This window comes from Rattus norvegicus, chromosome 19, assembly GCF_021556685.1.
Source record: "Rattus norvegicus strain SHRSP/BbbUtx chromosome 19, alternate assembly SHRSP_T2T, whole genome shotgun sequence".
NCBI lineage: Eukaryota > Metazoa > Chordata > Mammalia > Rodentia > Muridae > Rattus > Rattus norvegicus.
This window is the reverse complement of record NC_141552.1, coordinates 48,993,427-49,008,405: the sequence shown is the minus strand read 5'-3', so window position 1 is coordinate 49,008,405 and position 14,979 is coordinate 48,993,427. Positions and strand designations below refer to the sequence as shown.

The 14,979-nt window shown below is 47.1% G+C and overlaps 1 protein-coding gene across 1 annotated transcript; it reads left to right on the top strand.

The window, feature by feature from the left end:
- Positions 1-409: 409 nt before the first annotated feature.
- Dpep2 (dipeptidase 2) lies at positions 410-6,845 on the top strand. Its single transcript, NM_001011928.1, has 11 exons — positions 410-457; positions 1,225-1,536; positions 2,068-2,194; positions 2,472-2,601; positions 2,687-2,828; positions 3,060-3,129; positions 3,237-3,413; positions 3,757-3,841; positions 5,510-5,585; positions 6,261-6,396; positions 6,514-6,845. The coding sequence occupies exons 2-11, from the start codon at positions 1,271-1,273 to the stop codon at positions 6,748-6,750; spliced, it is 1,446 nt and encodes a 481-aa protein (NP_001011928.1). The 5' UTR covers positions 410-457; positions 1,225-1,270; the 3' UTR covers positions 6,751-6,845.
- Positions 6,846-14,979: the final 8,134 nt, after the last annotated feature.

The following is a 14,979-nucleotide window of genomic DNA, read 5'->3' as shown; positions in this document are numbered from 1 at the left end:
TTTTCTAATAGAGTGTAAGCACAGATCCTGAAGCTGCTTTAAGGAATGGGACTTCTACAAAAACATGCATGGCCTGTGTGTGTGTGTGTGTGTGTGTGTGTGTGTGTGTGTGTGTGTGTGTGTGTGTGTGTGGTGGTGGAATATATGTCTATTTGTGTGTGGGGGGGTGTACTGTGGGGGGGGTATGTGTACATGTATGGTGTGTGTGTGTGATATATGTGGTATGTGGTATTTATGTTATATGTGTGCAGTGTGTGTGTTATCTGTGTGTATGCATGCGTGAAGCTGGGGCTGTTCCAAGCTAGAAATAGGGTGGGGCCTACAAGGACAGGAACTAAGTCCTTGAGGTTTCTGGGAGAGTTCAGGCCACAAGAGCCTCAGATACATGGTGTGGAGACGCCGGACACAAGTGCCTGGTCTGAGGAACTCATACATCTGACCCAGCTTCCACAGTAAGGTAGGAAGTCAGCCTGCAGCCCTGGGAGGAAGGTGCTGGGGTCGGGGGGGTGGGGGGGGTGGGGGTGCTCTGCTGCCCTGGAAACTAATTCATTTCCGTCCATCTCTCCAGCGACAGACTTTTGTTCCTGTGCTAAGTATCCCCTGAAGCACTCAGTTACTCACTCTGTTCTCACCTCAGATGGTCATCATGAGGGTCCTGGGCAGGGACATCATCTGCTGAGGAAGGAGAGTAGTCCTAACTTTGAGTAGGGTAGGGGTATGCTGCTGTGTGCTCTTACTAGTTCCCAATTGCTGGCAGAGTCTTTGGAGGACAGTAGATAAGGTGGATCGGTCAGTGTCTTGGGGCTTGTGTCCCTTGAAAAGGTCAGGGAAGTCTGCAGGTATGCAGAGACATAAGGTGGTCTGCAAAGGGCTTGAGGCCCTTTCACTGTTCAAGAAACACCATGAGTCTACTTTCTTGGAGAAGAAACTAGGGAGCAGCTAGGGAGCCAGCTGGGTTGATCCCCTGGGAACAGTAAACAGGGGAACAAGAGACAAAGGAAGCCCAGACAGGAACTGACTTGGTGCTTGCCCAGGCCACGGAAGTGCCCTCCGAGACTGGGATAGTATGGCTGTAGCTCCCCCTGGTGGCTGTACTGCACCACTATGCTATACACCGAGTGGCTGTTTTGAATCGATGACCTCAAACATCTTCTCACCAGACCTGGTCACTGCGTGGCTTGAATTGAGGGTCAGGATTATATCATTGCCCTCTGTCCCTCGCAGGTTTTCGCGACCCTCATCCGTGCCGGTTTGCTCTGCACTGAGCAAGATGTCACTCAAGGGCCTCGAGGGTCATTGGGTGCTTAGCCAAGTGTTCCTGTTGGTGGTGGTGCTGCTGCTGTTAGGGCCCTCAGAACCTCTAATAAGGGCCCAGACAAAACCAGGCATCGCTGATGCTTCCACTGCACCAAGCCCCCTCAGAACACTCACCAAGCCTGCCATCTTCAGCATTCCAACCACTCCTGGCAACCCCAATTTCCCAGACCTGCGAGATCGCACCAGAGCCCTGATGCAGGACTTCCCGCTTATAGATGGGTGCGTAAGGATGGCTTGGAGACTGGTCAGAATGAACCAGGGCTGAACATACACTTGTGATGCAGAGGGTTCTGAGCCTGCTGGACTAATACTACTTACCCCTAGATTCTGTCTCCTATCATCGGGGAGTGGACTTTATCGCTCCTCTAGTGGGGAGCCCGAGCCCAGCTCAGCCCAGGTTTTAGAGAACCTTAATATGGTCTGGGTGACAATGTAGGATGGGAGAGTAGTTGTCAGAATTATGTTCTGCTAGACTTGGAAGCCAAAGAGTCATAGCTATTTGTCCTCTGAGTGTGAGTGTGTGTGTTTGTGAATGTGTGTGTGTTTGTGAGTGTGTGTGTGTGTGTGTGTGTGTGTGTGTGCGCGCGCACGCGCGTGGGCGCCCAGAGTAGTACTCCAGAACTCACCAGAAGTATCCTGGCCTGGAACTTTAAATAATCCTCCTGCCTTAGCCTTCCGAGTACTGGGATCACAAGCAGAAGTACTCAACCAATTTTGTTTGACCTAACCTTTTTTTTGACTGTCCTACAGCCACAATGACCTGCCTCTTGTTCTGAGGCAATTTTACCAGAATGGACTACAAGATACTAACCTGAGAAACTTCACCCATGGCCAGACCAGCCTGAATAGGCTTAAAGATGGCTTTGTGGGAGCCCAGGTAACACACAAGCACACGCACACGCACACGCACACACGCACATGCGCCAGCATGGCTGCTGGGGAAGGTTGAAGAAATTGGTGCTCCTGAAATGACAGATGGGACCTCAGTGACCATAGTGACAAAGAAAAAAAAAGCCACACTATGAGCCTGTGGCAAGAGGGGTCAATAAGAACAAGCAGTGCATTTAGTTCATGTGGCCTTTGAACCCACAAGTCTGTCCGTTGTAAAGGCCAAGGTAGCTCCTACACAAACCAACCCCTGGCTTTGCCTCCAGTTCTGGTCTGCTTACGTGCCGTGCCAGACCCAGGACCGGGATGCCCTGCGTCTCACACTGGAGCAGATCGACCTCATTCGCCGTATGTGTGCCTCTTATTCTGAGCTGGAACTTGTGACCTCAGTTCAAGTTAAGTGGACCTATTCAGGGTATTGGGGAATGGTTGAAGTTACTACTCTAGCTCCTGAAAATAATCACCTGACCTATGCCTACAGCTCTGAACAGCACCCAGAAATTGGCCTGCCTCATTGGTGTGGAGGGTGGCCATTCACTAGACAATAGCCTCGCTGTGCTTCGAAGTTTCTACCTGCTGGGGGTGCGTTACCTGACACTCACACACACCTGCAACACACCCTGGTGAGCACAGAGCCTTCCAAAGCAGCAATCTGCCCTTGTAGACAAAGACCAAGATTTGCCCTCGAATTTGAGACTCACATACAAGAGCTGGTATTTGGGGTCTTATAAAAGCAAGACTGGGATTCCTCCTTTTGTCAATGTAGGTCTTTGAATTAGCTCTATGGGATTGCAGGGGTGGAGAGTTTGGAGGGGTATGACCACCAATCTGATTGCCTCCTGCTTGTCCTGCAGGGCAGAGAGCTCATCTAAGGACGTCCACTCATTCTACAGCAGTGTCAAAGGACTGACCAGCTTTGGTGAGGTAAAGACTCTGAGGGATACTTCACACAAACGCACACCCCATTTTGTGAATGGTAAATGCATGCATACATGCAGCCCTGACACCCTTCTCCTAAACTGTCCTTGCAGAAGGTGGTGGCAGAAATGAATCGCTTAGGGATGATGATTGATTTGTCCCATGTCTCAGACGCTACAGCCCGGCAGGCTTTGGAAGTATCACAAGCACCTGTGATCTTTTCCCACTCGGCTGCCAGAGCCGTGTGCCCAAATGCTCGGAATCTCCCTGATGATATCCTGCAGCTCCTGGTGAGAAATGTTCTTTTAGCCCTGGAACCTAAATCAAGGCTTGAAACCCCTGTCCCTTCAATCCCTTAGCCCTCAGACTGAGCATTCTCTGCCCCACGAAACCATAAACCATGGCCTCTAAATTCTTGAACCTGGGGTAGGGAGATTGTTGAAGATAAAACTCTTATCTCTCTCAAATTCAGGTCTAGACATTATCGAAATCAAGGTCAAGCTTTCCTCATTGACACAAAACCAGGGAGGTAAACTGCCCTTTGGCCCCCCAAAGCTTTCTCACAGGGGTTATAGGTAGGCACATAATTATGTCGGGGAGCCAAGCTGAGTGCCCCTTTGACTATCCCTGCAGAAGAAGAATGGTGGCATCGTGATGGTGACCTTTGCTGTAGGAGTGTTACCCTGCAACCCATTAGCCAATGTATCCACTGTGGCAGGTGAGTCCCCCGCCCCGAAACCTACCTCTCTATATGTCCCGTTTATCCTTTCCTTTCCTTTTTTTTTTTAAACCTCAAAGACAATTTATTGGAGTTTGAGAGAATAATAAACAAATTCCTCCTAGGCTTTCTGAATAGCACTGTTTGACCTTAAGCCTTGGGGGTAACAGCACAGCCTTAATAGTTTAGCCAAAAATGCCATGATGGGAGTTCAGGATGTGGTTCAGTTGGTAGGTGGCTTGCCTCCTAGGAAGAGGGGGATTGGATCCCCCAAGCTGATAATACAGAATGAGTTCCAGGTTTATAAAGAGAAACCCTGTCCAAAAAACAAAAAAGTCCCAATCTACTGCTACCTTGAAACAGAGTCAAAGAATCCAAACTGACTTGTTAGGCCATCCGTTCTGGAGCAGTGTCCCAACTGTTTGTTGTGGATTACCAAAGCATCCTATCTACCCTGCCCCTGCCTTGATCCCTGTCAATGATACTCTTGTCCTAGGAGGCTCGTCAGGTTGGCCCAGCTGGAATCCATTATGAATTCGGTTGGAGATGACCTAATCAGTGGCTTTTCAAATGCTCTCATTCCAACCTGAAGTCTAGTCTAGGGCTTGCTTGTGTTAGTTCAGGTGTTAGGAACACCAGCTGTGGGAATCTGATGCCGAGCACGCGGTCACTCACAACTTGAATCTCAGCACTCAGGAGGCAGAGGCAGGCAGATCTCTGTAAGTTCGAGGCCAGCCTGGTCACAAAGCCACTCCAGGACAGCCAGGGCTACACAGATAAACCACATCTTGAAAAATGGGGTCAGGAGGGGATCTGTTTGGGCCATCTTCCAGTAATTCACCAAAAGGAGAAACATAAAAGAAGGGGAGGGGCACCCTCTGTAATTTCTCAAGGCCTTTTGTTTGTTTTGATTTGTCTATTAATTTACTTTATATGAGTGGGTGTTTTCCTTGCATGTATGTCTGTGTACCCTATAAATCCCTGGTGCCCGCAGAGGCTAAAAGAGGTCATCAGATTGCCTGAAACTGGAAATATAGATTACCATACAGGTGCTGGACACTGAACCCAACTCAGTTCCTCTGGAAGAGCGGACTGCTGAGCCAGCTCTCCAGTTCTCCCTAGACCTTTTTTAAGGAATATAGAGTTGTTCCTTTGGCCACATATATACAAATGTATAGGGAAAATGATATTGTACACATCAAGGAGATGGATGGGCAGTGTTCAAACAAGAACACCTAAACGTCATCTTGACAAGACTGTCTATACTGTCGCTCAGCGTGCTGATGGCATTGGTGTAGACAAGCAAGGTTCTTGCCAAGAAAATGTTCAGATTGACCATTGTAAGCATTCTAAGAGCCAAGATAGCTTCCTGAACTAGGCAAAGAAGAGAAAGAGAAAGAGAAAAGGGAAAGGGAAAGAAAGGAAGGCAACGAGAAAGTTCAACACAAGCACCAGCTTACTCCACCCAGAGATGCACACTGTGAGCTAATCAGAAAGGAGCCCCAGCTGCTGGAGCCCTTTCCCTGGGAACTCATGGCTTACTGTACAAGAGGAATAAAGTAGACTAGAGTAAACTAGACTGTGAACAAAGGAGGAGTGGGGCCGGCCAAGTCTACTTCTGGGGCCACGTTTTCCCTGAGAGCCCCAAACTGCTGACTGTCTCCCCAGATCACTTTGATCACATCAGGACAGTCATTGGATCCGAGTTCATCGGAGTTGGTGGAGATTATGACGGTACCAAGCAGTGAGTATCTATTTACCTCTCTGCAGTTTGTCTCAAGCTGCTCTCACCACATAAGCCTCTGGGCTTTGCCCATTCAACCTCTCTCCATCTCCCGGGTTTCTTTCCTGTGCTCTTCTGTATGTCTTCAGCTCAAGGCCCCCACTAAAGCTGAGAAAGCTCATAGCACGAAACACCCAGATCCAGCCCCAGCCGGTCCATTCCCTCTGAGCTGTCATGTGTGGGATGACTATCTCCTCTTCAAGTTCTTTTTGTCATGATTTTCCTTGTTTATTTGCTTCTGTTTTTGTTTTTTTAAGACAATGTTTCTCTGTGTAGCCCTGACTGTCCTTTAGACAGGGGTGTCTTGGAACTCAGAGTTCCACTTGCCTCTGCCTCCCAAGTGCTGGATTAAAGACATGTGGCACCACCACCTGGCTGAGTTGAGGTATGGGGTTGGGATTAGGATACCATGTTTGGGCTGGAGCACTGGCTGCTCTTCCAAAGGACCTGGGTTCAAATCCCAGCAACCACATGGTGGCTCACAACCATCTATCTGTAGTGAGATCCGATGCCCTCTTTTGGTGTGTCTGAAGACAGCTACAGTGTACTTATATATAATAAATAATAAATAAATAAATCTTAAAAAAAAAAAAAAAGGATACCAGGTCTGAGGTTCACCTGCTGGCAACTTCACAGGTTCCCTCAGGGGCTGGAGGATGTGTCTACATACCCAGTGCTCATAGAGGAGTTGCTGAGACGAGGCTGGGGTGAACAAGAGCTTCAAGGTGTCCTTCGAGGGAACCTGCTTCGGGTCTTCAGACAGGTGGAACAGGTACACCAAGATGGGAGAGAATGAGTGAGGTGTAAGGGCCTGACAGGTACTCACATACCTAATGGGCTATAGGAGACCTGGGAGAGAGAGCTGCTGACCACTGACTGTCACCGCTAGGTACGAGAGAAAAACAAATGGCAGAGTCCCCTGGAAGACATGATTCCAGAGGAGCAGCTGGACAGTGCTTGTCACTCAGTCTTACCTCATCGGAGACAGTATCCAGAAAAGGACCCACCAGAGACTCCAGACTCTCATACACACAAGTTATCACCCAAGATGCCGTACTCAAAATCCTCTCCCCTCAGAGCCTCAAGCCTTACCATTATGGCCACCTTTTTAGGCCTTCTCATATGACTTTTAGAGGACACCCAGTCCTCTCAGATATCATTCCGGCACCCCAAGAGCCCCTCCACTTTATTTCCTGCAAGTAAATGCTTTGGGTGTAGAAACAGATGTGAGTGTCCGTCTTTGCAATAGAGAAGGTTGACACAGGCTTCCTGTGCCGGTGGTTTGTGGAACTAGGCATTTTGGCCACCATTTGCTCAAGGGAGTTGGCAGTGACCTGTCCAACCCAGATGGTTGGGCTCAGCACAAGATGAAGCCAGTGCAGTGGTGGGTCTGGCTTCGAGAGAGTGGTCTTGAATTTTGGGGTCCTTATTATTTCATCTCAATCCACACACTGAATCACTGACTCCCACGTCACGATCCCTCAAAGAATTATTTAGATTCCTAAGAAGGAAATCTGACCGGATCACGAATAACTTTCATTCTTGTTTGGACAAAACCCAGAATGCCAGGACATATAATAGGGTCATGGGCCTCCTGCAGTGGTTGGCCTGCCTTATATGTGGTCATCTCCAGACCCCAGGAAGTTCCAACCTACCAGGTACAAACTACTTAGGCATCCATTCTATCCTACTCCCAGGCCCTGAGTAGAAATTAAAAACAACCACAATAACAATAGTAATATTAAGAGCGAATGCTAAGCTGCTGATGTGGCTCAGTTGGTAGAGTGCTTGCCCAGCATGTGGGAGGACCTGGATTTGATCCCCATCTGCCAATACTATATAAAACCAGTCCTTTGGATTCACACCTGTGACTCCAGGACCCGAAAGGTAGAGTCGGGAAGAGTGGGCATTTCAAGGTATGTGATATTCAAGGTATAGTTCAAGCTTGTAATACATGGGCTCATGACTCCAAAGGAAAAAAATTAAGTGCTGGGGTGGTTGTTCAGACAGTGAGGTGCTTGCCATACAGGCATGAGGACCTGAGTTCAATCTTCCAAACCCAAAGTTTAAAAATGCCAGGAGAGGGTTGGGGATTTGGCTCAGTGGTAGAGCGCTTGCCTAGCAACCGCAAGGCCCTAGGTTCAGTCCCCAGCTCCGAAAAAAAGAAAAAAAAATGCCAGGAGATAGAGCAGCTAAGGTTGTCTACATTGGTGGTCAGTGGAAGGCATTGCTGAAGAGGGCTCAGCCTTCTGAGGCAGCCACAAGCTTATCCTCTCTGAGATGATGCTCAGACAGCATGCCTCTGTGGGGCTACCCTTTGCCACCATGCTTCATTTTCAGACGAGGATTCTTTGCACTGGGACACCCTAGATCTTGATCTGACTCTTCCTGAACTCGCCTTCTCTTGGGAGCCGCTCTGGGCACTGGCTTCTCTTCCTCAACCTTCACAGGTGTGGGAAATGGTGCATCCCCATAGACACGGTAGCCTCCAATCAGACAGTATGTCTCTCCATGCCAGGCCATCTGGGCTTGTGCGTGCCCTTTGTAGAGGACGTGGTAGTATCCGGGGGAAGAAGGAGCTGTGGGAGGCACGGGCGCTGCAGGGAAAACCAGAACTCATCAGTCACTTCCGCTTTCTCCTCGGATGCTCCAGGGTCCTTCCCACCACATCCCCTTCCTGTTTCTGGCTGAAGCCCACCTCTCTGCTTGGCATGCCAGACACAGCCTTGCCCTGCCACTACTCTGGGTCCCCTTGAAGGGCTGCCTCTGTAAATACACTTGGCTTATGGGAAGCAGCTGGGAGTCGTGGGAGGCCCGCATGTGTGGCCCATGTCCATAAGAATGGTAGAACCTCGAGCTAGCTGCAGTTGATACCCCTCATTTTCTTCTCCCGCAAATGAGAAGGGTTTTTCAAGGTCTGCCGTCCCTGAGCTTTAATGAGTATGTTTGGGAAAAAACAGTGTCAGATAAATTTGTCAAGAACTGGTCCCACCCTGGCTAGCAGCTTGTCTGAAGACCTGTTCGTTCAAACTGTGTTTCAACCACACTCAAGTGTAACCTTGTTTATGCTGAATTTTCTTTTTCCATTTTTTTGAGACATTGTCTAAATGTAGTAAAGGGTCTATCTGCAAGTGGCCTTGAACTCTGTGTGTGTGAGAGTGTGTATAAATGTAATGCATTTATTTGTATTATATAGGTTTGGACCTTTTTTTAAAGATTTATTTATTTCATGTACATGAGTACACTATAGCTGTCTTCAGACACACCAGAAGAGGCATCAGATCCCATTACAAATGGCTGTGAGCCACCATGTGGTTGCTGGGAATTGAACTCAGGACCTCTGGAAGAGAAGTCAGTGCTCTTAACCACTGAGCCATCTCTCCAGCCCCATAGGTTTGGATTTCTGTACCAGAACCTTTGCAGGCAAGCACAGAGGCAAATGGCAGAAGAGAGCAACCAATGTCCTACCTGTTTCATCTCTACCTTATTCCTCCAAGGCATGGATTCAACCTTCAGCCCCAAAGCCCCAGCAATTCTTCTGTCCCACCTCAGCGTCACTGGGGTTACAGATGCTTTGGAGGTCATACATAGCTTATTACCTGGCTCTTCTGAGCTGGGCAGCTTGCTTAAGCCTTACACCGTCACCTCACCCCAACCCCCTTGAAAAAAATGTTTTTTTCAATTTTTTCAGACAGGTTTCTCCGTGTAGCCCTGGCTGTCCTGGAACTCATCCTGTAGACCAGGCTGGCCTCAAACTCAGTGATCCTCCTGCCTCTGCCTCCCCAGTTCTGGGATAAAAGTGAGTACCACCATGCACACTGTAAAAGATTTGTTTGGAATTATGTAGATTTGTGTGTGCTTGTATGTGTTTGTGTGTGCTTGGCAGGAGCAGATGGCTATAGCTATCAGTGGCATCAGTTCCCGTGGAGCTGGAGTTGCAGGCAGTTATCAGCTGCTGATATGGGTGCTAGGAAATGAACTTAGGTCCTCTGCAAGAACAGTCAGTGCTCTCAAACGTGAGCTGTCTCTGCGGCCCCTCAGCCCTTTTGAGACAAAAAACAAAAACAAAACAAACAAACAAAAAAACAAAAACCAAAAAACTATTTTGTTCAGACTGGTCTCCACCTCTTGAGGTTAAGTGTCCAGTTCTAACCTGTTTGAAAGGCCACATGGTAGGGTAGAGTGGACAAGAGGTCTAGAGATGTTCATTCTTTTTTTTTTTTTTTTTTTTTTTGGCTCGAACCCAGGGCCTTGCGCTTCCTAGGCAAGCGCTCTGCCACTGAGCCAAATCCCCAACCCCGAGATGTTCATTCTTGAAGAGCCTTTTTTTTGGCTAGGATTAAAGGCATGTGCTACCACAGCCCACATCAAAGATGACTTCTTAGATCTCCAGCTTGAACTCTCCTTTCCCTTCCACAACCCATAGATCCTCTGTTCTTCCCATTTGTATGACACCACCCTTTCCTCCAGTGCCCAGCAACTTCAGCCTGCAGGCCTCAGAGAGTGAATGTGCTTTCCCATAACAGCTTGGTAAAGGCCTGCAGGCCTCAGAGAGTGAATGTGCTTTCCCATAACAGCTTGGTAAAGCGCCTGAAGTTCTGTCAGAGCTCACCCACAGCTCTTCCTCGAACTAATCCACTTGTCCCCAGACCATAAGGTGCATTTGTGTTTACTGAGTCTAACCAAGAACAGGTCTGGCCAGACACGGGTTGCATGCCTCTAATCCCAGTCCATGGAGGGTCGGGGGGACGATTGCCACAAGTTTGGAGCCAGTCTTATCTATGTGCAGATGATGTAGGTTACCTGGACTAGGGTCACTGTCTCAAAAATTAAAAAGAGAAAAATCCGAACGGAATCACTTTATACAGGAAAGAAAAGGCTAAGTTACTGAAGCTTAGGAATTTTCTAAATGAACACTTGCCTAGAGATGGAATGTCATCCGCCCTCGGTATTGAACATGAATAACTGGTCCCTGAGTTGGACCAGGCTATAGTGGTTTGAATAAGACTGGCTTCCATAGGCTGGCTGGGGTAAAAACAAAATATAACAACAACAAAAAAAAAATCCAAGAAGCCCTGCCCCCACTGGGCTCATATATTTGAATGCTTGATCCTCATTTACTGGAACTGTTTGGGAAGGATGGGAAGGTATGACCTTGTCAAAGGAGGCATGTCACTGGGGACAGGCATTTTTTTTTTTTTGAGATAGGGTCTCACTACATAGCCCTTACTGCATTTGGAACTATTCAGGCCCTGCTGGTCTTGAACACAGAGATCTGCCTGCCTCTGCCTCCCAAATACTGAGATTAAGAGCATGAACCACCGTCCCTGGTCAGACAGACTTTTCTTGACTTTATTCTGTCCCAAGAGTGAATTGATAGAACTCTCATCTTTTTATGATTGAGGTCTTTAGAGATATAAGAGGTGGGCTGCAGGGTTCACATGGATGGTGCAGGCACACCCTTCAGATTCTTTCATCTGGGAGGTGGAATTCAGAAGATCATAAGTTCAAGGTCAACCTTGGCTACATACTGAATATGAAGCTAGCCCGTGCTACATGAGTCCCTGCCTCAAAAAAAAAGCAAGAGGCTTCAGGTCTGGTGGCACACAATTATGATTGTAGCACTCAGAAGGTCAAGGCCAGGACCTGGTAAGATAGTAAGTTAAGGTACTTGCTACTAAACCTGAGGAGCTGAGTTTAGACCCCAGGATAGACATAGCAGAAGGAAAGAATCAATTAATTCCGAGTTGTCCTTTGACCTCCACAAGTATTTTGGGACATATACATATACCTCCTCTCACACACAAAATTAAATAATAAAAAGCTGAGGAAGATGGAGCAAGAGTTTGAAGCTAGCCTGGGTTTATATAGTTAATAGTCTCTGAAAAATAAATGTCCCAGTGGACAAAGGTCTCTTTGCCAAAGCCTGATCACCTGAGTTCAATCCCTGAGACTCACATATGGAAGGAAAGACAGTTGAGACAGTTGTCCTCTGACCTCTACATGCATATTGTCACACACACACACACACACACACACACACACAAATTAAAAAAGCCAAAAGTAACTAGGGGCCTATGAGAGGGCTCAGTGGGATAAGAAGCTTGCTGCCAAGTCTAAAGACCTGAGTTCCTTGGCTACCCAATCTTTAAATTTTATTTATGTATTTATTTACTTGAATTTCATTCATTCATTTCCTGATTGGTTGTCCTGGAACTTGCTCCGTATACCAGGTTGTCTTCAGATTCATGATCCTCTGGCCTCTGAGTACTGGGATTAAAACGTACACTACCACTATTTTTTTAATTGTTTATTTGAAAGATACTCCTTATTACCTGTAGTTGTCATAGCTTAGTAGTTCTTCCCCCTTAAAAAATAATTCCTTGCAATTGACTTTGTTTTGCTCTTTTTTTTTTCTTTTGGAGCTGGGGACCAAACCCAGGGCCTTGTGCTTGCTAGGCAACTGCTCTACCACTGAGCTAAATCCCCAACCCCTGTTTTGCTCTTTTAAAAAGACTTATCTATTTATTTTATGTATGTGAATATTACTGCATCTGTCTTCAGACACACCAGCAGAGGGCATCGGATCCCATTACAGATGGTTGTGAGCCATCATGTGGTTGCTGGGAATTGAACTCAGGACCTCTGGAAGAGCAGACAGTGCTCTTAACCACTGAGCCATCTCTCCAGCTCCTTGTTTTGCTTTTGAAACAGGGTGTCACTATTAGACCTCACTCCACTCCAGTGTGGGCTCTAACTCCAGAGTTTGCTTGCCACTGACTGCTCTTTGGAATGCTGGGATTGAAAGCACACACCATCACTCCTAGGACAAAAAAAAAATTAACTCCTAAAAGGATTGCTGGTTCTGTCCTTGGTATTTTTGTTGATTTTAAAATTTTTTATTGAAGATAACTTTTTTCATATGATATATTCTGATCATGGTTTCTTCTCCCCCAATCTCAGATCCTCTCTATCTGCTCCACTTTCCACATTTTGGAGTTTACCTATGATATCCTATAATGTCATTTAATGTTTCCCTCTGTCCCCTGTTCCTATACACTGGTAATTTTGGGGAAGCTTTTTCTTGTTTGTTTAGAGGTATGGAAGCCCCCAGTTATCAAACCTATCCTTCATGTTATAGCTTAAGCAATCCTCCTGCTTCAGCCTCTTAAGTAGCTGGAGTATAGGCATGTACCAATATGGTCAGCTATTGGAAGCTTTTAACCATGTATTTCTGGGCCTTCACCCTAAAAACTGGTGTGGATGCTACAATCTATCATTGTTTATTTGTTTGTTTTATGTGCTTTGCCTCCATGGATGTATGTATACCATGAGTGTGCCAGGTGCCTTCATCAGATCCTCTGGAACTGGACATTCAGATGATTGTGAGCCACCATGTGGGTGCTGGGAACTGAACCCCAGTGCTCTGCAAGACCAAGTGCTCTTAACCACTAATCCATCTCTCCAGTTCAAAACCTGTCACTCTTAAGAGCCAAAAGTGAGGGGTTTTCTTTGTCTTTTTTGTTTGTTCTCCTGTCTCAGAATTGCCAACCTCTCTGATCTCTCCAGTAACCACAAATTGGTCTCTATCACACCAATTGTCAGAGGTACTGTGGTGAACCAATAGAGTTGTTGGTTGAGAAGAGCTTTGCCTGCACAGGGTAGCTTAGCTTCTAGGGACTTCCTGGTCTGGCCTGAGAAAGAAGCATCAGCCTTGCTGCTCTGGCCCCCAAAGATGTGTGCTGTGTACAGGGCGGGCTGACTAGTATTAAATATAGAGAGTTGCTTATGGCAGCTGCCTCCTGTCCTAGGCTGCTGACTGGTGGTCTTGGAACACACGCCCAGCTCTAGGCTGTTCCTACTCTGCAGACAGCCCTCCTTCCCCTCCCTTAGGAACAATTTCAGCTTTACTGCTGGCAGCCTTTCCTTTGGTCACACCCATCACCTTGCCTTAGCTTGCTGCAGCCAGAGTAACCTTTTCATCATCTATGTCAGCTCTCTTCACCCTCCAACCTCCAATCCAGACTCCTCCTATTACTTCCTTTTAGACCCAAAACAAGAGCAGGCTGACAAGGCCTGCTGTCGCCTGTCCAGCACCTACTCGAGTCATTCCTCACTGGTCATATTAGTCCTTTCCACTACAGCTGGAACATGTCAGCCTCGTTTCCGTGTCACAGGAAGCTGTTTCCTCCAGAAAGCCTTCCTCCTACTCCCCTGACTCACTGCCATCTCTGCTGAAACCTTCCCTTGACCACTTTGTCTAACAGACCACTTACACGTCTCTTCTTTTTTTCTTCTTTCTTGCAGACAGGGCTATACGGCTCAGGTTTGCACACAATTAATTATGGAGTCTGTCTTAGTTAGAGTTTTACTGCTATGAGACACCATGACCAAGGCAGCTCTTATAAAGGACCACATATGTTTGAGGCTGGCTTACAGGTTCAGAGGTTCAGTCCATTGTCATCAAGATGAGAGCATGACAGCATCCAGGCAGGCATGGTACAGGAGCTGAGAGTTCTACATCTTTATCTGAAGGCTGCTAGTAGAAGACTGGCTTCCAGGCAGCTAGGACTAGGGTATTAAAAGCCCACTCTCTGGGGTTGGGGATTTGGCTCAGAGGTAGAGCACTTGCCTAGCAAGCACAAGGCCCTGGGTTCGGTCCCCAGCTCCGAAAAAAAAAAAAAAGCCCACTCTCACAGTGACACACCCACTCCAACAAGTGCTATTCCTTAGCCCAAACATATACAAACCATCACAGAGTCTAAGCTACCCTTGAATTCTCTGTATTCCTCTTCCATTGGCTTAACAAGTGCTGGGATTGTAGGCATAAGCTACCACACAGAACCTTGTTTCCATAGTAATTATAATTGTCTGAAATTGTAGCATGTGTGTCTGTGTTGTTGTTATTGAGACTCAAACTCAGAGCCTTGCACAAGCCACTTAAGTACTATATCACTAAGCTACAACTCCAATCGTGGATACCTGCATATTCTATCACTTTAAAAAAAAGATTTATTTATTATATATAAGTACACTGTCGCTGTCTTCAGACACACCAGAAGAGGACATCAGACCTCATTACATGTGGTTGCTGGGAATTGAACTCAGGATCTCCAGAAAAGCAGTCAGTGCTCTTAACCGCTGAGCCATCGCTCCAGCCCCTATTACTTATTTTAACACCCTATATTTTCTTTATATTTATTCTTCTCTGATATACTGCATCTAGACCACAGTTTCCCCTCCCTCCTTCCTCCCAGTCCTCCTCTCCAGATCTGCCCCTCAGTTTCCTTTCAGAAAAGAACAGGCCTCCCAGAGATATCAACCAAACATGGCATATCAGGTTACAATAAAACTA